Source organism: Rhynchophorus ferrugineus, unplaced genomic scaffold (assembly GCF_030347505.1).
Source record: "Rhynchophorus ferrugineus isolate W39M unplaced genomic scaffold, kcgeb_rfMv2 rfM1, whole genome shotgun sequence".
Lineage (NCBI taxonomy): Eukaryota > Metazoa > Arthropoda > Insecta > Coleoptera > Curculionidae > Rhynchophorus > Rhynchophorus ferrugineus.
In genome coordinates, this window is record NW_027472580.1 from 18,350,314 (window position 1) to 18,370,804 (window position 20,491).

Genomic DNA, 20,491 nt, shown 5'->3' on the forward strand with positions numbered 1-20,491 from the left:
TACATTAAAAAAATATATATACAGCCGAAAATAGAACCTCCTCCTTTTTCGAAGTCGGTTAAAAATAGGAACAAATCATATACACATATTTGTTAGATATCCGTTAGTTTATTTTTAAATATGTACATTTATATGGTTCATAAATATAAGACTTTGAAAAACAACATATAGAAAATAATAAAGAATATTTTAAAATAAACAAATACAGTAAACATTATTATTTAGATTCTGAACACGCAACATTCAACCTAAATTCAGATTTCAAAAAGCGACAGAAATAAGAACAACAATACCCAGCTAATAAATAATAACCAACTTGAGAACAAAAGTTTAACATTTTTTTTTAAAGATAGGTCTTGCTATTGCTCTACGAACTATTGTAAGCTGGTAGAAAGCGTTTGATTTCCTTATTATAATTTAGCCGATTCTGAATTCGAGTTTGAAACTTTCCTTGTTCAGATTAAAATAAAAATATCTGAAATATTTCGGTTGTATAAGATTTATTATTTAACCAAGAATAATTATTTTATTATGTGCGGACACAAGACCATTTTTTACTGTTTATGCAATAACATGCTACACTGATTTCTCTTTCTTAATATTTTATATATGATAATTCAATATAATTATCAAGTCATTGCTTATGCAAATACGCGGTGCTGTGAAAATTTATAAAACTGTATACACATTTCCAAAATATCCTATACAGTAATATTTAAAAAACTCAAGTAACAGTTTTGACAAAAAGAAGTTTTTATTTATGGTAAACAATACTATTAAGTAATTTTTTTTCTGATTTAAATTTTGTTTTGATATATATTCTGTTTATATTACATATTTTGTATATTCATCAACGTTATATGTTAGTGAAAATGCTAGATACTAATGCAAGCAAACAAAACTAACTATTAAATTCGATAGATTTAATATATCGACCTAAAATAATAGTTTTCCATTTAGTAATATTAATAGTATTTTCGACATTCATTACTTTCGTTGTTTGATTTGAAGAAATATGCCCATCAAATACTTTTAGAGACTTGTGGCAATATTACTCCATCAAATCCCAGTTGTCCAGTTCAACCATTTAAAAGTGATAATTTTGACGTCCACGGAAAATAACTTTTAGATAGTTTAAGCCACAGGACGCGGTTTCTAAACTTTTACATGCTATGAGAAGGTTCTAAAAGAAGGGAAGATGGATATGACAGAAATTGACTGAAAATACCTGAACTCACACAAAAAAAGTATTTTTTTCAACCTCGGTCGAAAGTACGTACTTTCGTCCCTAATAACAGGGAAGAAAGTTAAACATTTACTCCCTGTGAGAACTACAGCCACTCCCTCTATGACGGCGGGAAGAAAGAATTTCTTATGAGTGTTCATACTCGTAACTAGGGACTATTTATTCTTCTACCAGGCAATGATAAAAGGTCGAAAAACAGGAGCCATATTCAAATATGTCTTCAAAGCTTTCGACCAAGTATGGTACCACGGTCTAATATTAAAAGCTAAATAACTAGGTCTATCGAATGACCTAATATCACTGATAGATTCATACTTGGATGGTCGGTCCTTTCAGGTGAGGATCGGTGACGCAGTCTCCTCTCGTAAACAAATCTCCGCAGGAGTCACGCAAGGCGCTCCATTAGCCCCAGCCCTATTCAAGCTTTATATGGCTGATTTCCCGCTCTACAAACTTTCGCACACAGTATTTTATGCAGATGGTACCGCTTTCTTTACAACCGGATACTGTCCCGACGCAAAACTCAGGCTATTCTGTTCCACCGCAAGAAGGATTTTCGCGCCTATCGCCTTCAAATCGATAAAGTCCCTATCCTTTAGCTCCAGAAAGTCTCATACCTCGGTCTCCAGTTCCACCACAGGTTTCAATGGTCTGCCCAAATCCAGCACGCCATTTGCAAAGGAAATGGCGTGTACAGCCTATTATTTCCTCTACTCTGCAGAAAGAGCACAGCTCCTAATCCCACAGAAAGCGACTCTATATAAAATGCTATTCCGTCCAATCTGCCTGAATGGAGCACAGGTGTGGTAGAAGGATGTCTCGGAGAGACAACTCGAACTACTCCAATCCAAAAGTGTTCCAATCCATAAAAGTCCGTGCATTACTCAGAGCCCCATGGTTTATGAGGAACGTCAATAAACATCTCGAATCAGGCATCCCATTCGTGAAAAATGTCATAAACATGCTCAGTGTGAGGTTCTCCATAGGAACCTTAGAACACGATAACACCTCAATAAAATCCCTACCCGTCCACAAACCCCGATAGTAAACAAACTACGACAGTCCCAGTCGTAACCCAGGGTCTCTGTCGCCCGCAAAACAATCATATCCCGAACCTGAAGCGACATCAGCCGAAAACCATTTGGTTCTAGCTAGTTATTCTAGTAAACGAAAAAAAAACTATTTATTCTGTCGCTACAACAAATTGTTTACCGCTGTCATTAACGTTACTACCTCTAACCTTAAAAATAATCATCAATGTTGTTTTGTCGTCACTCGATTCAATAATCCAGAAAAAATGAACAATACTTTATAATCTAAAGAATCCAAGGACAGGGAAGATGATGATGCAGAAACGCGATTGATAATAAATACGGATACGTTGGCGAAGAAGTCTATTGATGTCGGGGGCAGGCATCAAAAACATGCTCATCAAAATTTAAAAAAAGTTTAATTAATAACGTACTTTCGACCGGCTATGAAAAAAAAATCGTATACACCACACCAGCCAAAAGTTGAAATCTCGGTTCTGCTCGTCATGATAAGTCAAAATTCAACTTTCGGCCCTTGTGGTGTATATACCATTAATACCAAATATTCATGATCATCAAGTCTTGTTGTGCATCTCATGGGACCAGAAGTTGCTAAAACTGAATGAAATTATTGTTGGAGATATCTACCGACATCAAATAAAGAAATTGAACGATGTATTGTTGTCTACCTACAATAGCTTGTAATACGGACGTTGCAAGAGTTTAGTAAACATAGTACCTTATTAAAATCAATGCAACATGGCTTCGCTGTTAAAATCTTTTAAAATACTGAGAAGGTACTAAATTTATGAACATTGGTGATTGAACCAAACCAAACCAAAATGGTTATTTCAGCAAAGTATCGCTATATTGCTCAGAAGATGGGAAAGGGTATAGGAAATTGGAAAACGGAAAGTATTTTGATTAATATGTACGATAAAAACATTTCTCAATAAATGTAGGGCTATATTTTAAGCCAGACTATTTTTTAATAAAAACTATATTTAAATAAAAAAGTATAAAACAGTTTAACAGCTCAAATAAATTAAAGCAGAGACCAAATAAGTGATATAACAGCTACTTACACATTAAATGACAAAATAAACAAAGAAAATGCTTCAAAAAGGTTGTGAAATTTTGATCGAGGTGACAAGGTAACAGTTCTGAAAACGTACCTGAAAAATCCATTTTCCATAATAAAGGTGGAACTAACAGGGCTTGGTAATTATTACGATAGGTACTTCTAATATTAGGAAATAACGAAATAGAATGATACTGACAGTTAATATTACTATCAGGTAACAGTGCGGGTAATTAATTATACTGTTGGATCATAGTACCGATAACAAGGGTACTGATAATGGATGGTGTAGTCAACAGCTATGACGATTAACAACAATCTTAGCCCATAGCAGTCAATAAGAGTGGCGAACAATCATAACAGACAACAGTAGTAAAGAACCAATTATATACGACGGATAATAGCGATAACTGATAGCAAAGATAAACTTCTAGAATGAAGTATGAAATGTGCACATGGTACTACTGGAAGTTAACACGCAACGTACCAGCTTCTACCTTACACAAACAATAATGAATGTGCAATGAGATCATAGGAAGCAGACGCAAGGGATCATGTCTCCAAGAGGATAAAGGATAACGATATATATTAAGGATACTCAAAGTAGGCACCATAAAACACCGTAAAGTCAACTGAATAAAAAATGCGTGATTTTGAGTGTCACGTGTGTGTACAATTACAAAGACATTACATCTGGCAATACCAGTCCACGAAAATTGATTAACAGTGTTGTCATTCATGGTAATTATTTCTGTTTCTGGGTGTTCGAAAAGACGACAAATCCCAGAATTATCAGCTCAGAGCCTTAACAAGCACCAGAGCCATAGACAAATGATCTACATTTCAAATCCCACCATTAAAAAGAAGCTGTAATCCCGCCTAGTGCACTTTATGTTATCATTCAAGCCTTTAAAAAAAACCTAAATGACTCATATTAAAAAGGTTTAAAATAACGAATTATCAGATTGAATCGTACCATAATATTCGAAACAATTTCTGATTTGCTGGAGTGATACATGATTTTTCTGCATTTTAAGAAAAAAAAAATATCGGGAAAATATACACATAAAACTCACTTTTACATAGATGTCTTCTTAATATGAAGATTGATCAGAATAGATCGAAGCACCTACTAAAAGAATCATGCTGAACGAATGTTGGTATATCGAAGTTTTAAAATCACTTTTATGTAGTGTTTAACGAAATATGTTTATTGTCAATTGTTGTGAAAGCGATGATATTATCAAAAGCATTCATAAAGTTATATTAATGCTTCATGTAAAAAGCCTTTTAATTTGAATATTTTTCTGCGCCAGCCGTATTCTCCAGACATTGTTTTTTCTGATTACTGCCTATTTTCAGAGATACAGAATAATTTGGCGGATCATTGATACTGAAAACTCGGTCCTAAATTCAATACCTTCAAAAATCTAAGAAGAAATCTAACAGAAAATATGAGCCCTATAAGAAATAAGAAAAACTAGAATATAACGGGTCAATTGAGAAATCCCCGGCCTGACACATAGATGGCGCTACTACAATTAACTCCATACAATTTCTTGTTAGCCCTAACCCTCAAAACATGCGTATATAATTTTGACAGCTGTTGGATCATCAGTTTGTGAATTATAGCATTTTGAATGAAGTAACTTTTGTTATTGTGAAAAAAAAATGGATAAAAAGGAATTTGGCATGTTGATAAAATATTGCTTTTTGAAAAGAAAAAATACAGTTGAAGCAAAAATTCCGAACACTGCCCCAAGAAAATCAACCATCAAGGATTTGTATGCTAAGTTTCGACGTGGTGAAATGAGCACCGAAGACGGTGAAGGCAGTGGACGCCCAAAAGAGGTTGTTACCGACGAAAACATTTAAAAAATCCACAAAATGATTTGAATGACCGTAAATTGAAACTAAATCAAATAGCAGACGATCTAAAGATATCAACTGAACGTGTACATCATATTATTCATGAATATTTGGGTATGAGAAAACTCTGTGCAAAGTGCTTGCCGCGTGAGCTCACTTTTAACTAAAAACAAGGACGAGTTGATGATTCGGAGCAGTGTTTGAAGATGATCAAGAGTATTAAATCTGATTCGATATGTGACAATGGATGAAACAAATGCTCCATCATTTTACTCCGAAGTTCAATCGACAGTCATCCGAGTGGATTACACACGTACTCCAAAGCGTGGGAAAACGCAACAGTCGGTTGGCAAGGTTATGGCGTCTGTATTTTGGGATGCGCATGAAATAATTTTCATTGACAACCTTGAAAAAGGAATGACCATCAACAGCCACTATTACGTGGCATTATTGGACCGTTTGAAGGACAAAATCGCCAAAAAACGGCAGCATTTGAAGAAAAAGAAAGTGCTGCTTTATCAAGACAATATACCGTCTCAAAAGTTCATGAATTGGGCTTCGATTTACTTCCTCATCCACCGTATTCTCCAGATCTGGTTCGCTGGGAAGACATTTTCGTCGAATGGAGAGGTGATCGCCGAAACTGAGGCCTATTTTGAAGCAAAGGACAAATCGTACTACAATTGTGGTATCGAAAAGTTGGAAGGTCGTTATAATTACTGTATCACCCTTGAAGGGAATTATGTTGAATAAAAAAAACTAATTTTACCAAAAAAATGTGTTTTACTATGGTGGGCCGGGGACTCTTCAATTGGCCTGTTAGTTCTAATAAAAATCAATCTGATCGAACTTATTTATATGCTTAATATTGATAAGAACAACTATAACAACCATTACAAATCTCTTTGCTCTCAATAATTATATTTCCGACTCTGTTACAAATAAATCAGGTGCATGAACTACTGAATTGTGTATATAAACTATTACAAAACGACATGCTAGAATTACAATGACTTAAACAATTTCTGTAGGCTAGTGGGTTAGAAAAAACTATAGCGACAATAAAAACTCTTAATTAAAAAATATGTAAACCACACTTAGCGACGTGAAATTCTCTGACGGCTATATGGTACGGCCGCTGTGTCGAAAATAATAATGAAGAAATAAAAACCTAACTGTTCAATGCATGGTAAAAGTTGATTTGCTGAACGATAGTTTTACAGTTACCAACCGAAAAACGTCGAAAAAAATTGTTTCGAATCGATATCTTCGATTATTTCATGCGCTTACATAAAGTCCCACATTTATTTCGGCCAGATTAACTTGGCCGTTCATTCATGAAAAAAATAAAGCGTCGGAGATGTAACGTAACGAACATTCAAATATGTCTGAGAAAGTAAGATCATTGACCAAAACGTAAACATCTTTTAATCGGTTGCCGTCACTAGACCCCGATTCCGGTTTTCTGCTAATGCATCTGCTCCGATCGGCGTTTTGTTTTCCGACGATCAGTTAGGTTTGACCACCGCAGGTAGATTTAACATTTTAAATATTCTAAAAAAAATTCTTGCAGTACGAGACAAAACACAGAGGAATTAAAGAATGTATTAAACCATAACCAAACCAACTCCCATGTCTTATCTGTGAAGAGCGTTGGGAACTATCGACTGGAAACAGTCGAAACAGTCGGACGAGACAGATCAAAAAATAGCGACTGAACATAATTACTATTTTCAGTCAAATGCACGGTTCGACTATTTTTTTCAATTCCTGATGCCAGACGAAGATGTAGGAATTCTTGTCTGTATAAATTGTGAGATAGGAAAGGACGGAAATAAATGCTTGATTTATTTCCATTGCTTGGTTAGTTTTGCAGTTAATTTTAACTGTGTTTATATTTTCCAAGGGTAGTATATTCGAGATTATAACACTACGTGTTAACTTTAAAAAAGAAAAGCAAAAAATTATAATATTACTAATTTCTATTAACATGTAATAAATAATATAATTTTAAAGGAAGTATGAAAGGAAGTAAGTTGACAAATGTTTTATCGTGTTTTAATATATTAATCGCTATTTTTAAATAATATAGTATAATAAATATAAATATTTTTATTTTTTTTTGTTCTGACCTAAAAACCAAGCGGTGGAATGCATGACGTATACCTGGTCTCGAAGACTTGCCCTGGAGTGACAAGTTGGACCGGGTTATGTGGGACTGCCTCTGGGCTTACCAATACACTAAACCGGAACCGCCTCACAGTTGACCCCTGTGGATCGCTACTGCTACTGCATTAAATTTGGCGATATGGCACCCGCTAATCGGGCAACCGTTATTGGGCACGAGGCCCCGGCGATTCTGTTGATTCGCGAACCTGAGTTAACACACAACTGGATACTGTTGTATGGGGGCGAAAGTTATGACTGTAGCGACGGATGAGGTCATTTCAGCCTGGAAAAAGGGGGAGCTTGGCGGTGACGCGGTACTAAGCTCCCAGCATGTCGACCAGCTCGCGAACAAGCGCGTTTTCAGAAGAACTTGAGCTGAATTGTTGTTTGTGGAATGATTGAGATATGAAGTGCTTGATTTCTGGAGTGTCAGTTTTCCTATGAATTTGATTATTTCTGACAAACCATGGAGTGTTTAGTATTCTCCTGAGGAGCTTATTTTGGAAAACTTGAAGCCGTTTGACCTGATTGGGTGTAACAAACTTGAAGTAGACATTAGATCCGTAGAGGAGTACTGACCGAATTAACATCTTGTAAAATAAGCATTTGATGGAGATGGGAAGTCTGCTAGAAGGGCAGATCAGAGAAGATACATATAAATAGTACAATACAACTTAAACCATAATACCATAAATACCATAAATACTAAATAAAATGTAAACGTATATCTAATCATTGAAAAATCTAATCCATGACGAATCTAAAAATGATCGTACCATAACTATCATACCCTTTTTAAATGAAAGTTTTATTTATTTTTAACGGAAAATTACTGTTCAGGAATATTATCATGGTCAACTTTTCTCCAGTCGATTTCGATTGTTCGATCGTCAATTATTTGCCTCGATTATGAAAAAACTCATTCTGAGGGGACATATGTCACGGGTATAGAGGAATAATTTACGTGTCTAATCTATCGTTATAATATATATATATATATATATATATATATATATATATATATATATATATATTGTATCCTCAATTTTCCTCAATCATTGTTTAAAAAAGGCATGAAAGGTAAAAGGTAGTTAAAAATGAACAATGAAATTTCTTAGTATTAATATGCTCTTCATATAGCATAGATTTATCCAAATAAAAATTCATGGGATTAATTGGTACTCTTTGTTAGACGGAATATAATTAATTTGATATGATGGCTAGTTTTAATAACAATTCCTAGTATATGTCTTAATCATAATCAGAATGAAATTATCATATAGAGACAAGAAGAGTCAGTATTCTCTTTTTATATCACATTTATATTTATTACCTGAATTTCATTGAAAATAACTAAATTAGAATGTATATAACAGTATTCAAAACCATAGTAAAGCTATCTTTGTTAATCGTATAGTATAAAACGTTTGTTTTTATTCCCCTTAACTGTTTATTATCTTTAAATACCCGGACCCAGCCTTCAGGTTTGAATGCAGCTTCACACCAGTACCAGTATAAGAATTTAAATGAAGTGAAACTTTATAAGTCGAATAAAATATATATTTTATTTAAGAGAAAATCAGATTTTAAATTTATTTTGCGTTGTTTTTTTAGTAAACGATTTATTCTGTTTTGATATACATTATGAAAAAAGTACTTTCACTACATTTCCTGTGATATTGATATTAAATAAAAATACCTTTCTACCCACACTGTCGTCAATGTCAACAACTCGACTAAGAAATCGGCTACTGTGTGTTTTTATTCTAGCGTAATTATATACAGTAGGTACGTTTATTCTTTATAAGTCAATAATATTTTTAAAGGTCAATGTATACAAAAAAATTACAAAAAAAACTAACATTATTTTTAGTAATAGATTGATTAAAAACACTAAAACATAATATGGATCTATAAAATTTGCTATATACTAGGTCTATGAATTAGTTTAAAATGATTTTATTTAATTTGTTTTATTTTAATAAGTTTTATTGCAAATCGCTACAATATATTTTATTCCAAGTCCATCAATAGCAGCTACTTTTGAATGAGGCATCTATTGAGACTATCCACGGAAGATCCCACTTTTTGGTATCTTCATAATAAATGAAGCGCTGTTGAGACAGGTCTAAAGAAAAATAGAAATCAGATGGAGTAGGGTCTGGAGAATTCGGCAGGTGGGGTAACACCTCCCAATTAAATGTTTCCAAGTATGTCAAGAGTAAGCAAGTATGAATAGTATTCTTGTGTCTTTGATCGTATTCCAGAAGTTTTTCGCACAGCGATAGGCTTAAACTCATGAATAGTAATCGATAGTAATCTCCATTGTTGGTTTTATTGAGTAGTTCTGTCGAATCCTCGTCTTGAAATTTATTTGGCTATTCAGTTCAGTTGCCTTTTTTTAAAATTCAAGTAAAAAGTAAAACCGCGCAAATGCGATTTACTCGGTACAAATTCAGACATTTTCAACGAATTGAAAAAATTATTTGTTCACATTTCGACAAAATGACACAAACTGAATAGTAAAACTTGTCAGTAAGGCTTCAACATGAAGTTGGTTCAAACGGATGAGATGCGGTTTAATATATAGTAACACCAACTGCACTGACTGAATTTTGTACTGATAGGCTTCTTTTCATTATAACAAAATTCATAAAATGTAATAGTTTCATTTAAAATTTTGTTGTCTGAGATTGAAATTATATATTAATAAACAACAAATTGAATATTAAAAAGAATTCTATAAAATATCAATAATTTTTTCAGTGCGTTAGTGTTTAATAAAATATTAATGTAGATTACAAGATTCGGTTGGCATTTGAATTAGTTCTAAATTTATTACACTTTGACTGAAACACGTACATTATTTAAAAAATCAAAAAACTATTATGAAAACTTAAATTAATAATAAAATTACGAAACGATTGAATTAAATGTGAATACGAATATGAATAAAAATATGAATATAAAAAATGTTTAACAAAATAATTTAATAGATATCAAAATCCAAATAGGAAACCCACTAAAATTTAAAAAAATAATCAAACTCATATTTTTAACACAAAAAAAAATTAAATAAAATATGTACAAAATAATCGTTGTAATAACTAAATAAAAGTAAACTAAAACCTTATTTAACCTATGTATTTTATATTCTACTATAAACACACAATTTAGCTTAATACCAACCTAAACCTATTTATTTATTTACCATATTATTTTAACTACTACCAACCCATTATTTATGTATGTGCCGAACCCAAATATTTATATTAATTTAGAATTGTTGTGTTGGTAATTTAATTTTTTGTATATGTAAAAAAATATATTATTATTTTTGTATTTTTTGGGCTTATAGTCGGGAATCGAACCTACGACCTCCGGTTGGCAGCTATTGTTAGATCTTAAAAAGCAAACTGAATGGATTTTACACCGAACGACTTCCGATTTTCCGTCATATCAGCTCAGCAATAATATTATACCCAAATATCTGATTATTTTAGATAAAAAATATGTGAAAACCTTGTACGTGCCTTTGAAATTTGAGCGTTTGCGTCGATTTCCCCCTTCCTCCCAAGAGATATTGATTTGGTTTCAATGGGACTACCTCGGAAGTGCACTCTTTTTCGAAGTCAGTTAATAAACGTTGTGAGTAATAAAATAATTGATTCTTTAGGATCGAATATAATTGCTATCGCTACATATTCTTGATATCTATGTAAAAGACTCCTCACTGTCTCAAGTAAAGTGCTCTTGGGTTATTAGCAAGTGGTAGTTACAATCAGAAATATTTGATGAACACGACGAATGAAGTAAGGTTTTCCATTTAAGTATTTTCGTACCGCCAATTAAAAATGATCGAAATGAACGGGTTCGACGCGACAATGAAAAAGCTGAATTGTTCGCACAATACTTAGCTAACATATTTCGACTTAATGATATAGATAAAATCTACCATGGATACAACTCCTGTTTATCAACCCAATGTAGATCTAAATCTAATTTCTCCACTGGAAATTGCCACTGAAATTGATAACCTCAATCCTAAAAAGGCACCTGGTATAGATGACATTTCACATGGATTATAGAAAGAACTGATATGAAAAGCAATCATCATGTTGACATATATATTTAATGCCTGTTTAAGGCTGAAGCGTGTCCCGGAATGCTTTAAAGTTGCACAAATAATTATGCTCAAAAAACCTGACAATCCTGCAGAACAAGTCGAATCTTACAGACCTATTTCGCTACTACCTGCAATATCAAAGCTATTTGACAAACTGATACTTAAACGTGTTAAACATTTGGTAACAATACAACAGTTTAGTTTTCGAAATCACCATTCAACAATCGATCAAGTGCATAAAGTAACTGCGGCTATTAAAAGAGCGTTTGAGGAAAAGAAATACTGCCCTGCAATATTCCTGGATGTCTCACAAGCTTTTGATCGGATTTGGCATTTGGGATTAATCTGTAAGATGAGCAAATTGTTACTGCGTAACTATTGTGAATTATTGGAGCCATATTTATTCGAAAGAAAATTTAGAGTATCGCACGAAATGGCGTTCTCGACATTTTAAAAATATCTCGGCTGAAGTTGCACAAGGTAGCGTCTTAGGGCCTCTCCTGTATCTGCTCTACGCTGCTGACATTCCAACAACAAAAGAAACACTTCTTGGAACCTTTGCTGACGACACAATTATTATGGCAAAAGATATATCTCTGCCTAGGGCAATAGAAAAAGTGCAAATGGCAGTCAACAAAATCTACAAATGGGCGAAAGATTGGAAAATTCAACTTAATAGCTCCAAATATGTCCACGTTAATTTTGCATTAAGGCGATATAATAAAAACTTAATTATATCACTCAATGGATGCCCGATTCCTCAAGCAGAATCAGCAAAATACCCTGGAATCCATCTTGACGGTAGATTAAATTGGAAGCATCACGTTAGACAAAAAGCAAAACATATTAGAATTAAAATAAAACAACTATACTGGTTAGTCGGAAGATACTCTCAACTTGATCTAAAATCAAAGAGGTTTATCTATAATACAATTATAAAGCCAATTTGGACCTATGGGGTGCAAATATGGGGTTAGACACGTTAGACAAAAAGCAAAACACATTAGAATTAAAATAAAACAACTATACTGGTTAGTCGGAAGATACTCTCAACTTGATCTAAAATCAAAGAGGTTTATCTATAATACAATTATAAAGCCAATTTGGACCTATGTGGTGCAAATATGGGGTTGCACTAAAAATTCAAACCATCTAGTCATAAAACGCTGTTAAAACAAAGTTCTTCCATTGATTACCAATGCCTATCGCTATGTAACTAAAGAAGAACTGCACGATGACCTGGAAATCAAATGGATTTGCGAAGTTGTCCAAGATTTCGCCTTGAAACACGCAAGAAGATTACTAAATCATACTAACGTGGAAGCAATACAACTGCTGGACAGCGCGCAGGATGTCAGGAGATTGAAACGAACAAAACCATACGAACTTATATAAAGTGTATATATTTGGTGCAAAACTATAGCTATAAGTTAATAATTAATAAATAATTGTAATTTTATAATTGATGAATACATACTGATGTATTTCCTCGCACTCGTCTTGCTTGTTAATTAATCCAAGTACATAGGAAAAGTAGTAATAAATTAATTGTAAATTAAGATTGTACTAAGCATATATAATAAAGACGTTATAAAAAAAATTAAGTATTTTCATATACATTTTCGCGCAAATTTCTCGCTCCCGCGTTCTTTTCATCGCATATCCTCATTTTAAAGCTTAAATGCTTGATTGAAACTCATTAATAACGATACCCCTTGATCCATCATCCCATGGTTAGGCTTATACTTTTAAATTCGCTTTTTAATATATTTTCACTACAGAAGCTAAATTCACTCACTGAAGTATTGAAACCCTTTACAATAAATCGTTTCTCTTAAAGTAGCATTATCACGTACTTCTAAAAACAATCGATGTGACCCGTCATTACCCGAAAACATTACTTCAAAATAATTAGTACCGCTCATATTAACCATTTACGGTTGAGTACCCAATACATTTTAACAGAACGTTTTGTATTTGTTGAAAGCAAGGGACGCAACCGCATTTACCTACAAAATAGCCTAATGTCTATTTTAATACTCACATTAGTTTCTTAAATAGTAGGCCATTGTTGGCTGGAACCTTCAACATCACTGCTCACGGATATGCTAATAACGTGACAAGTCTTTAAAAATTTACATTCGTCTATTCAATTCGAGCTCCTCTCAATCCTACGGTATTGTTTACGTAGAAATTGATTTTACTGCGTCTTATACAGCGTTGAAAATGTTACATTGAAGGTCACGTGCGTCGGTTTTTTTTCAATAGCGTACTTAAAAATTCTCCGCGGTATTAGTCATCGAATAATTAATGGAAAACATTTTCCAATGCTAATAATGCCTTAAGTGGATACCAGGTGATTGTTGTTTATAACTGTAAAATTTAAATATTAATAATAAACGCATTCCTCAGACTAGGTTGTACCTTATGACATAAATTCACGTGTATCTGTGTATGTTTTTAAGATAAAGGGCGTGGATGATATTTAGCAGGTGTGGTTTAACTCAGCCTCTAAACTCTCTAACCTCTTTAACGTTCAGTCTAATGTGGGCTTCGAACCCGTTATAATTTAACCAATGATTTCAAGTTCTCAAGGGGTGTTGTTATTCTTTGGCAATTCATGTGCCTCACCAAAAGTAGAGGTGAATTCAGATATTCAGGTTTATTTATCTTACGTGATTGAGGTGACCATGTACTGGTGCTTATATACTACAGGGTGTTATTCGGAGTGGCGGGGAAGTGAGGCATCTTGACCTAGCCAAACGAGCGAATTTAGTAGATAAACATGTTATTGTAACTGAAGCATATTTGTTAAAAGTGATGTACACATGGTAAAATATTCAAAGACCAATAACCCACAGTGTTAATTAACTTCGAAAGTTCTTTAATGTTATATCCTTAATTACAACAGATCTGCTTGTTGCAACAAGGTATTGTTTAATATAAATTAATCTTTCGCTAAATTAGTACGAATTTCCAAAATTAGAGCTAAAATAGACCTGCTAAAGTCAACTGTAAGACTTATATACTTTACATAAGTTCGTATGGTTTGGCTCGCTTTAATCTTCTATTTTCCTGCCAGTAGTCTACTGAGTAATACTCTCACATTGTGGTTTAGTAACGCTATTCATGTTTTACAGCGAAATTTTATATAACCTAGTAGATCTTCTATTTAATAGAATTTCTAGGTCATCATGCAGCTCTTTGTTTATTATGCAGCCAAAAGCATTGGTATTTGATCAAATAACTTTATTTTGGCAGAATTACTAGTCGGTTATGTCGATAGTTGATGTCTTAGTGCAATCCCATATTTGCACTACATAAATCCAAAGAGGCTTTATGATAACACGACGATAAATTAATCACTTTCATCCGAACTCAAGTTGGGAGTATCATCCGACTAACCAGTACAGTTCTTTAATTTTGAATTATATCTCGGCTTTTTGTCTAACGTTATGTTTCCAAATTAATCTGCGATTGATATGGTCGACAAGATATTTCGCTGTTTCTATTCATTCAAAAACAAATTCTACTCGTATTATTAGGGTTAAAATAACTAATATATTTAAAAGAAAATGATTAAAATTTCCAGAAGTGTGTTCATCCTTAGTGATTTCCATCTTTTGAAGGTTAAGACTAGCTAAAATTCATATGGATTTCATTCTAGTAGCGCCATCTATGTGTCAGGCCGGGGACTTTTCAATTTACCTTTTAAAGCAAACTCTCTAAAATATTAACTATCGTTAGTAGAGATATCGAAGAGCATATTTAATACTCACTACACTTAATATATACTATATAATATATATATATATATATATATATATATATATATATATATATATATATATATAATTGTTGATATATATTATATTAAATAAATATTCTTATACTGGTCCTATCTTGATTATATTATTATAATTGGAATTGGAAGTGTGACATCAGTACCATATTCAATTTGTAGATAATGATGGAGTTAGACATAAATATTTCTGAAATTTAATCCCGTTAAGTTTAAGTCTCAATTCTTGATCGATTGAATAAAGTAGGTCAATCAGCGCTAATAGTAGAACAAATTGGTGATTCAAGAACATACGAGAGACTAGATTAATTCTGAATATATTATTCTAAACAGCTAGTCCTGAATGGTGTCCAAAGACCAAGCGGAAGCAGAATTTGTATCGTAGACAAGAGCAAATATTAAACTCTTGAATGCTTTCTGCTTTTGTAGTCATCATCAGTTATATAAGAATATTATCGCTTTCAATCATTTTAATTTTAAGGAAATTATAGCAGATGAGATGAATGATGAGCTCACAAAACACTAAGTACCGCTTGCTTTCCCCATTTAACAGAATTATATTACAAAATTCTACGAAAGTGCTGACTGAAGTTATCGAATAACAGGTCAATTGAAAAGTCCCCGGCCTACCATAGTAAAACACATATTTTTGCCAAAATTAATTTTATTTATTCAACATCATTCCCTTCAAAGGTGATACACTGATTATAGCGACCCTACAAATTTTCGATACCATTTTTGTAGTACGATTTGTCCTTTGCTTCAAAATAGGCCTCAGTTTCGACGATCACCTCTTCATTCGACGAAAATTTCTTCCCAGCGAGCATTATTTTGAGATCTGAGAACAGCAAATAGTCGCTGGGGGCCAAATCTGGAGAATTCGGTGAATGAAGGAGTAATTCGAAGTCCGATTCATGGATATTTGCCATTGTTTTCACTGACTTGTGACACGGTGTATTGTCTTGGTGAAGCAGCACTCTCTTATGCTTCCAATGCGGCCGTCTTTCGGCGATTTCGTCTTTCAAACGGTCCAATAACGCTATGTAATAATCGCGGTTGGTGGTCCTTCCTTTTTCAAGGTAGTCAATGAAAATTATTCCATGTGTATCCCAAAATACAGACGCCATAACCTTGCCAGCCGACTGTTGAGTTTTCCCATTCTTTTGAGCGGGTTCATCATGTGCAGTCCATTCGGATGACTGTCGATTGGACTTCATAGTGAAATAATGGCATAGTGGAATAATGTTTCATACACTGTCACATATCGACGCAAAAAATCGAGTTTATTACGCTTGATCATCTTCAAACACTGCTCCGTATCATCAATTATTCGTTGTTTTTAGTCAAAAGTGAGCACGCGCGGCACCCACTTTGCATAGAGTTTTCTCATACCCAAATATTTGTGAATGATATAATGTACACGTTAAGTTGATATATTTAGAGTGTCTACTATTTCATTCAATTTCAATTTACGATTTTTTTAATGTTTTCGTCGGTAACAGCCTCTTTTGGACGTCCACTGCATTCACCGTCTTCGGCGCTCATTTCACCACGTCTAAACTTAGCATACCAATCCTTGATGGTTGATTTTCCTGGGGCAGTGTCCGGAAACTCGGCATCAAGCCAAGTTTTTACTTCAAAAGTATTTTTTCTCTTCAAAAAGCAATATTTTATCAATACGCAAAATTCCTTTTTATGCATTTTTTTCACTATAACAAAAGTTGCTTCACTCAAAATGCTATAATGCACAAACTAATAATCTTGCAGCTGTCAAGTCTATCTATGTGTGTCATATCTATGTGTCAGGATGGGGACATTTTCATTTGGCCTGCTATTATTAGAAAACTCACAAATAAAACGAAACCGTTATGAGAAATATTCTGCAGATTCTAATCCAGCTGGGATATGTGCTTAAACAATATTCTACAATCTGATAAAGAAGAATAATCACTTTAAGCGCGCCATCAATCAGGCAATGTTGTTGAGCTGAAAATCAGTAAGCCCATGGATTGTCAAAGATTATCATGGCAATGCTTATCTGACATCGACAACATTAATGATTTAAAAACACTAAATTTCACTGTCATTTAAAACTTAAAATACTATTATAATAATCGGATAGAAAATTCTTGGTATTATTTATTATATATTTTTAAATATTAGGTGTCATTTGTGTAAAAAAATTTGCCTTAAGAGTTTAAAATTATGAGCCAACTTAGTGTTGAAATTTTAATTAACCTAAACAATTTTGATCTGCCTTATATACTTAATTAACGGAGTTTTATCTGAGTTAGTTGGAGGTTCTGGTTATTCCGTATACTCAAAAAGCCACTCAAATATATATTTTTAGTGTATTCATAAAATTAAAACAGAATCGAGATCGAGGATTTAAACGCCATTTCAGATATAGATATAGAAAAAACTTTTTCGAAATCTGGGTAAAAATTAACCGAAACAGATTTTATTCAGAGAAGATTTATAATAGATAATAAGTGTTCATAAATATTTTCACTTTTCATATAAATATTATCGCTTGAATTATTTTGCGTAAACAATTAAGGTTAGAGAAAATATTGAAAATTCAAAAGGGAACTCTTTTAATTCAATTTTTCTAAATTAAATAGGATTAATTTACGAAATCAGAAACAGAGAATATTACGTCTATAAAATATTTTTAAATCCAAACTAAAGACACTACTGGTTTCTTTTTAATAATTTTTATTCGGATTGTTTTATATTGAGAAAATTAGGTTGTCGATATCAAGATAACAAAAAAAAGTCAGGATGTCAAAATTTTTATTTTAAAATTAGTAGTTAACTTATAACGTCGATTATACCCTATGATCTAATGCTGTTAAAGTCTATATACAGTATATGAAACTTTATAATGAAAAATTTCAAATTCGATACTAATTTACTTATTGACTGATTGGTTTCAAACAAAATTATATACTTTCGATTCATAGTAGGTAACAGTTATTTATTTGCTATTCGTATTCAATCATACTTAGTTTTCAATTAAACAACAATAATACTTTGCTTAATTATTCTACATAGACAAAATTAGCAAAGCAGTAAAAATAACTATTACTTATATGGTTATTATTGTTCTTAAATAAGTAAATACAGTCTCAAACGAAGAAAATTCGTTTAAACAATCTGGAAAATATATTAATTGCTTAACAATCATCTTAAGAATATTGAGATATAAAGAAATGTTAATATATAAATTATTTATAATAAGTTATCGGAACAATTATTTTAGGGATATCAAGTAAAATTAAATCATCAGAAAAAGGGATTAACAAATTAAAATAAAATGGGACTGTTAAAAAGAATCAGGGGAGTTGATAAAATTAATTTTTTACACAATATAAACAACACAAATAATTTCAAAAAATTTTATTTCAAAAATATATTTTTTTTTTGATGTAACGGTAGTAAATACATCATCGTGGGTACATCATCATCATCATCATATGAACATATGAACAAACTCCAATATTGAGATAAGTAATTTAATAATCATCATTTTAATAAATAGCAAAAGAAATCCTAATGATTTAGTATTAGTAATATGTTGTTAATAAATCGCGTAGAAAATGCACTACGAGAGAGAGTGTTAAGATGAATTATTTTAACTCTCTCTTATATATAAATATTAACCATGAATATGTTTAATAAAAAACTAAAAGCTGTGAATGAGATTCAGTTTTAAAGATAAAACATGATTTTTGAATGCTTTTTAATGGGAGCAAAAAGTCATTGGGTGCTACATCAGGGCTCTACGGCGGATGACCCATCAGTTCGATGTTTTGAGTACTCAAATAGTCTCTTGTCTGACCCGATGTATGAGAGCTCACATAGTCATGATGAAGAAAAATCCATCATCTCTTGTTTGTTTTCCTTATTCCACCGAAGACTTCTGGCAAACAAATGGTTGTGTACCAATCAGAATTTACTGCTCTACGATCCTCTAGAGGCACTGTTGCAATATGACTAGTTTTCCCGAAGAAACAGGCCACTATTTTCTTTGAAGTGCTTCGTGCGCGAACAATTTTTGTTAGATTTGGTTCATCTTTTCAAAACACCCATAGAGTCGACCGCTGCTTACTTTTGGGCTCAAACAAATATATCCATGATTCTTCACCTGTCACGATTTTGTAAATGTCTTTCGAAGCACTGCAATTGAATTTCTTAAGCATTTCTTTGCATCAATCAACACGAGCGTTTTTTTGAGCGATTGTCAAATTGTGTGGGATCCAACGCGAACATAACTTTCGCACAGCTAAATGTTCATGTAAAATCGCATATATTCTGGTAGAACTAATGCTTAGGGATGCCTCAATCTCTCAATAGGCGACATGACGATCTTGCTTAATGATTTCGCACACAGCATCGATGTTTTCTGACACAACAGCCGATTTTGGACGACCTTCACGAAACTCATCGGACAGCGAACTACGACCACGATTGAATTCACTAAACCAGCGATACACGGTGGTTATTGATGGAGCTGTATCGCCAAAAGTACAATTAAGTTGATTGATGTACTCTTGTTGTGATAATCCACGTCGGAAATCGTAAAAATTGTCGCACGCAAATGTTCACGATTCAGTTCCATTTTTTGCCGAGATGAAACTTCCAACTAAATATGAAATAAACAAATAGCGTCCGTGCGACAAGATGTTCTAAGTACGTATATCGTCAAAAATGTCAAACTTTACGATGGAACCGACTCTGATGACAATAGTGTCGCCAATTTCCGAAATATAAATACTGACCCTCGTATAACTAACGTATATTATATATGATAGATAATAATTTGTGTAACTAATTTTATTTTATTTTGTTTCAGATTGTATAAAAATGAACTTGTGATAGTGTGTTAAGTGTTTGTAATCGAGAGAGATTTTCTTAACGAAAATGGAGTGGAATCCTGGCGATTTGATATGGTTCGATCCTGGACTAGGCCATTCTATCCCGGGAGAGGTACAGGAATGCCATAAAAGTGCCAATGTGATCACTGTACAGGCTGTGATTAACGGCAAGGTAAGTTATTTGGATGTTTAAGTATCATACATTTCTCAAAATAATCTTTATCAATTTTCCACCTTAAAAAAGCATTTATTCAGAAAAATTGGTACAGTATAACAGGTAATAAATA

At 32.9% G+C, this 20,491-nt stretch overlaps 1 protein-coding gene across 5 annotated transcripts in view; it reads left to right on the forward strand.

The window, feature by feature from the left end:
- Positions 1-20,491, forward strand: part of Myo10A (unconventional myosin 10A) — a 194,019-nt gene that overhangs the window by 38,430 nt on the left and 135,098 nt on the right. For 4 of the 5 annotated variants that reach the window (XM_076417412.1, XM_076417448.1, XM_076417438.1 and 1 more), the window contains one exon: positions 20,183-20,376. In XM_076417412.1, the coding sequence (XP_076273527.1) occupies positions 20,251-20,376 (126 nt within the window). In that variant the 5' untranslated portion in view covers positions 20,183-20,250. Of the gene's footprint in view, positions 1-3,853; positions 3,962-20,182; positions 20,377-20,491 lie in introns of those variants that run through there. The other variant, XM_076417429.1, reaches the window with a different exon arrangement.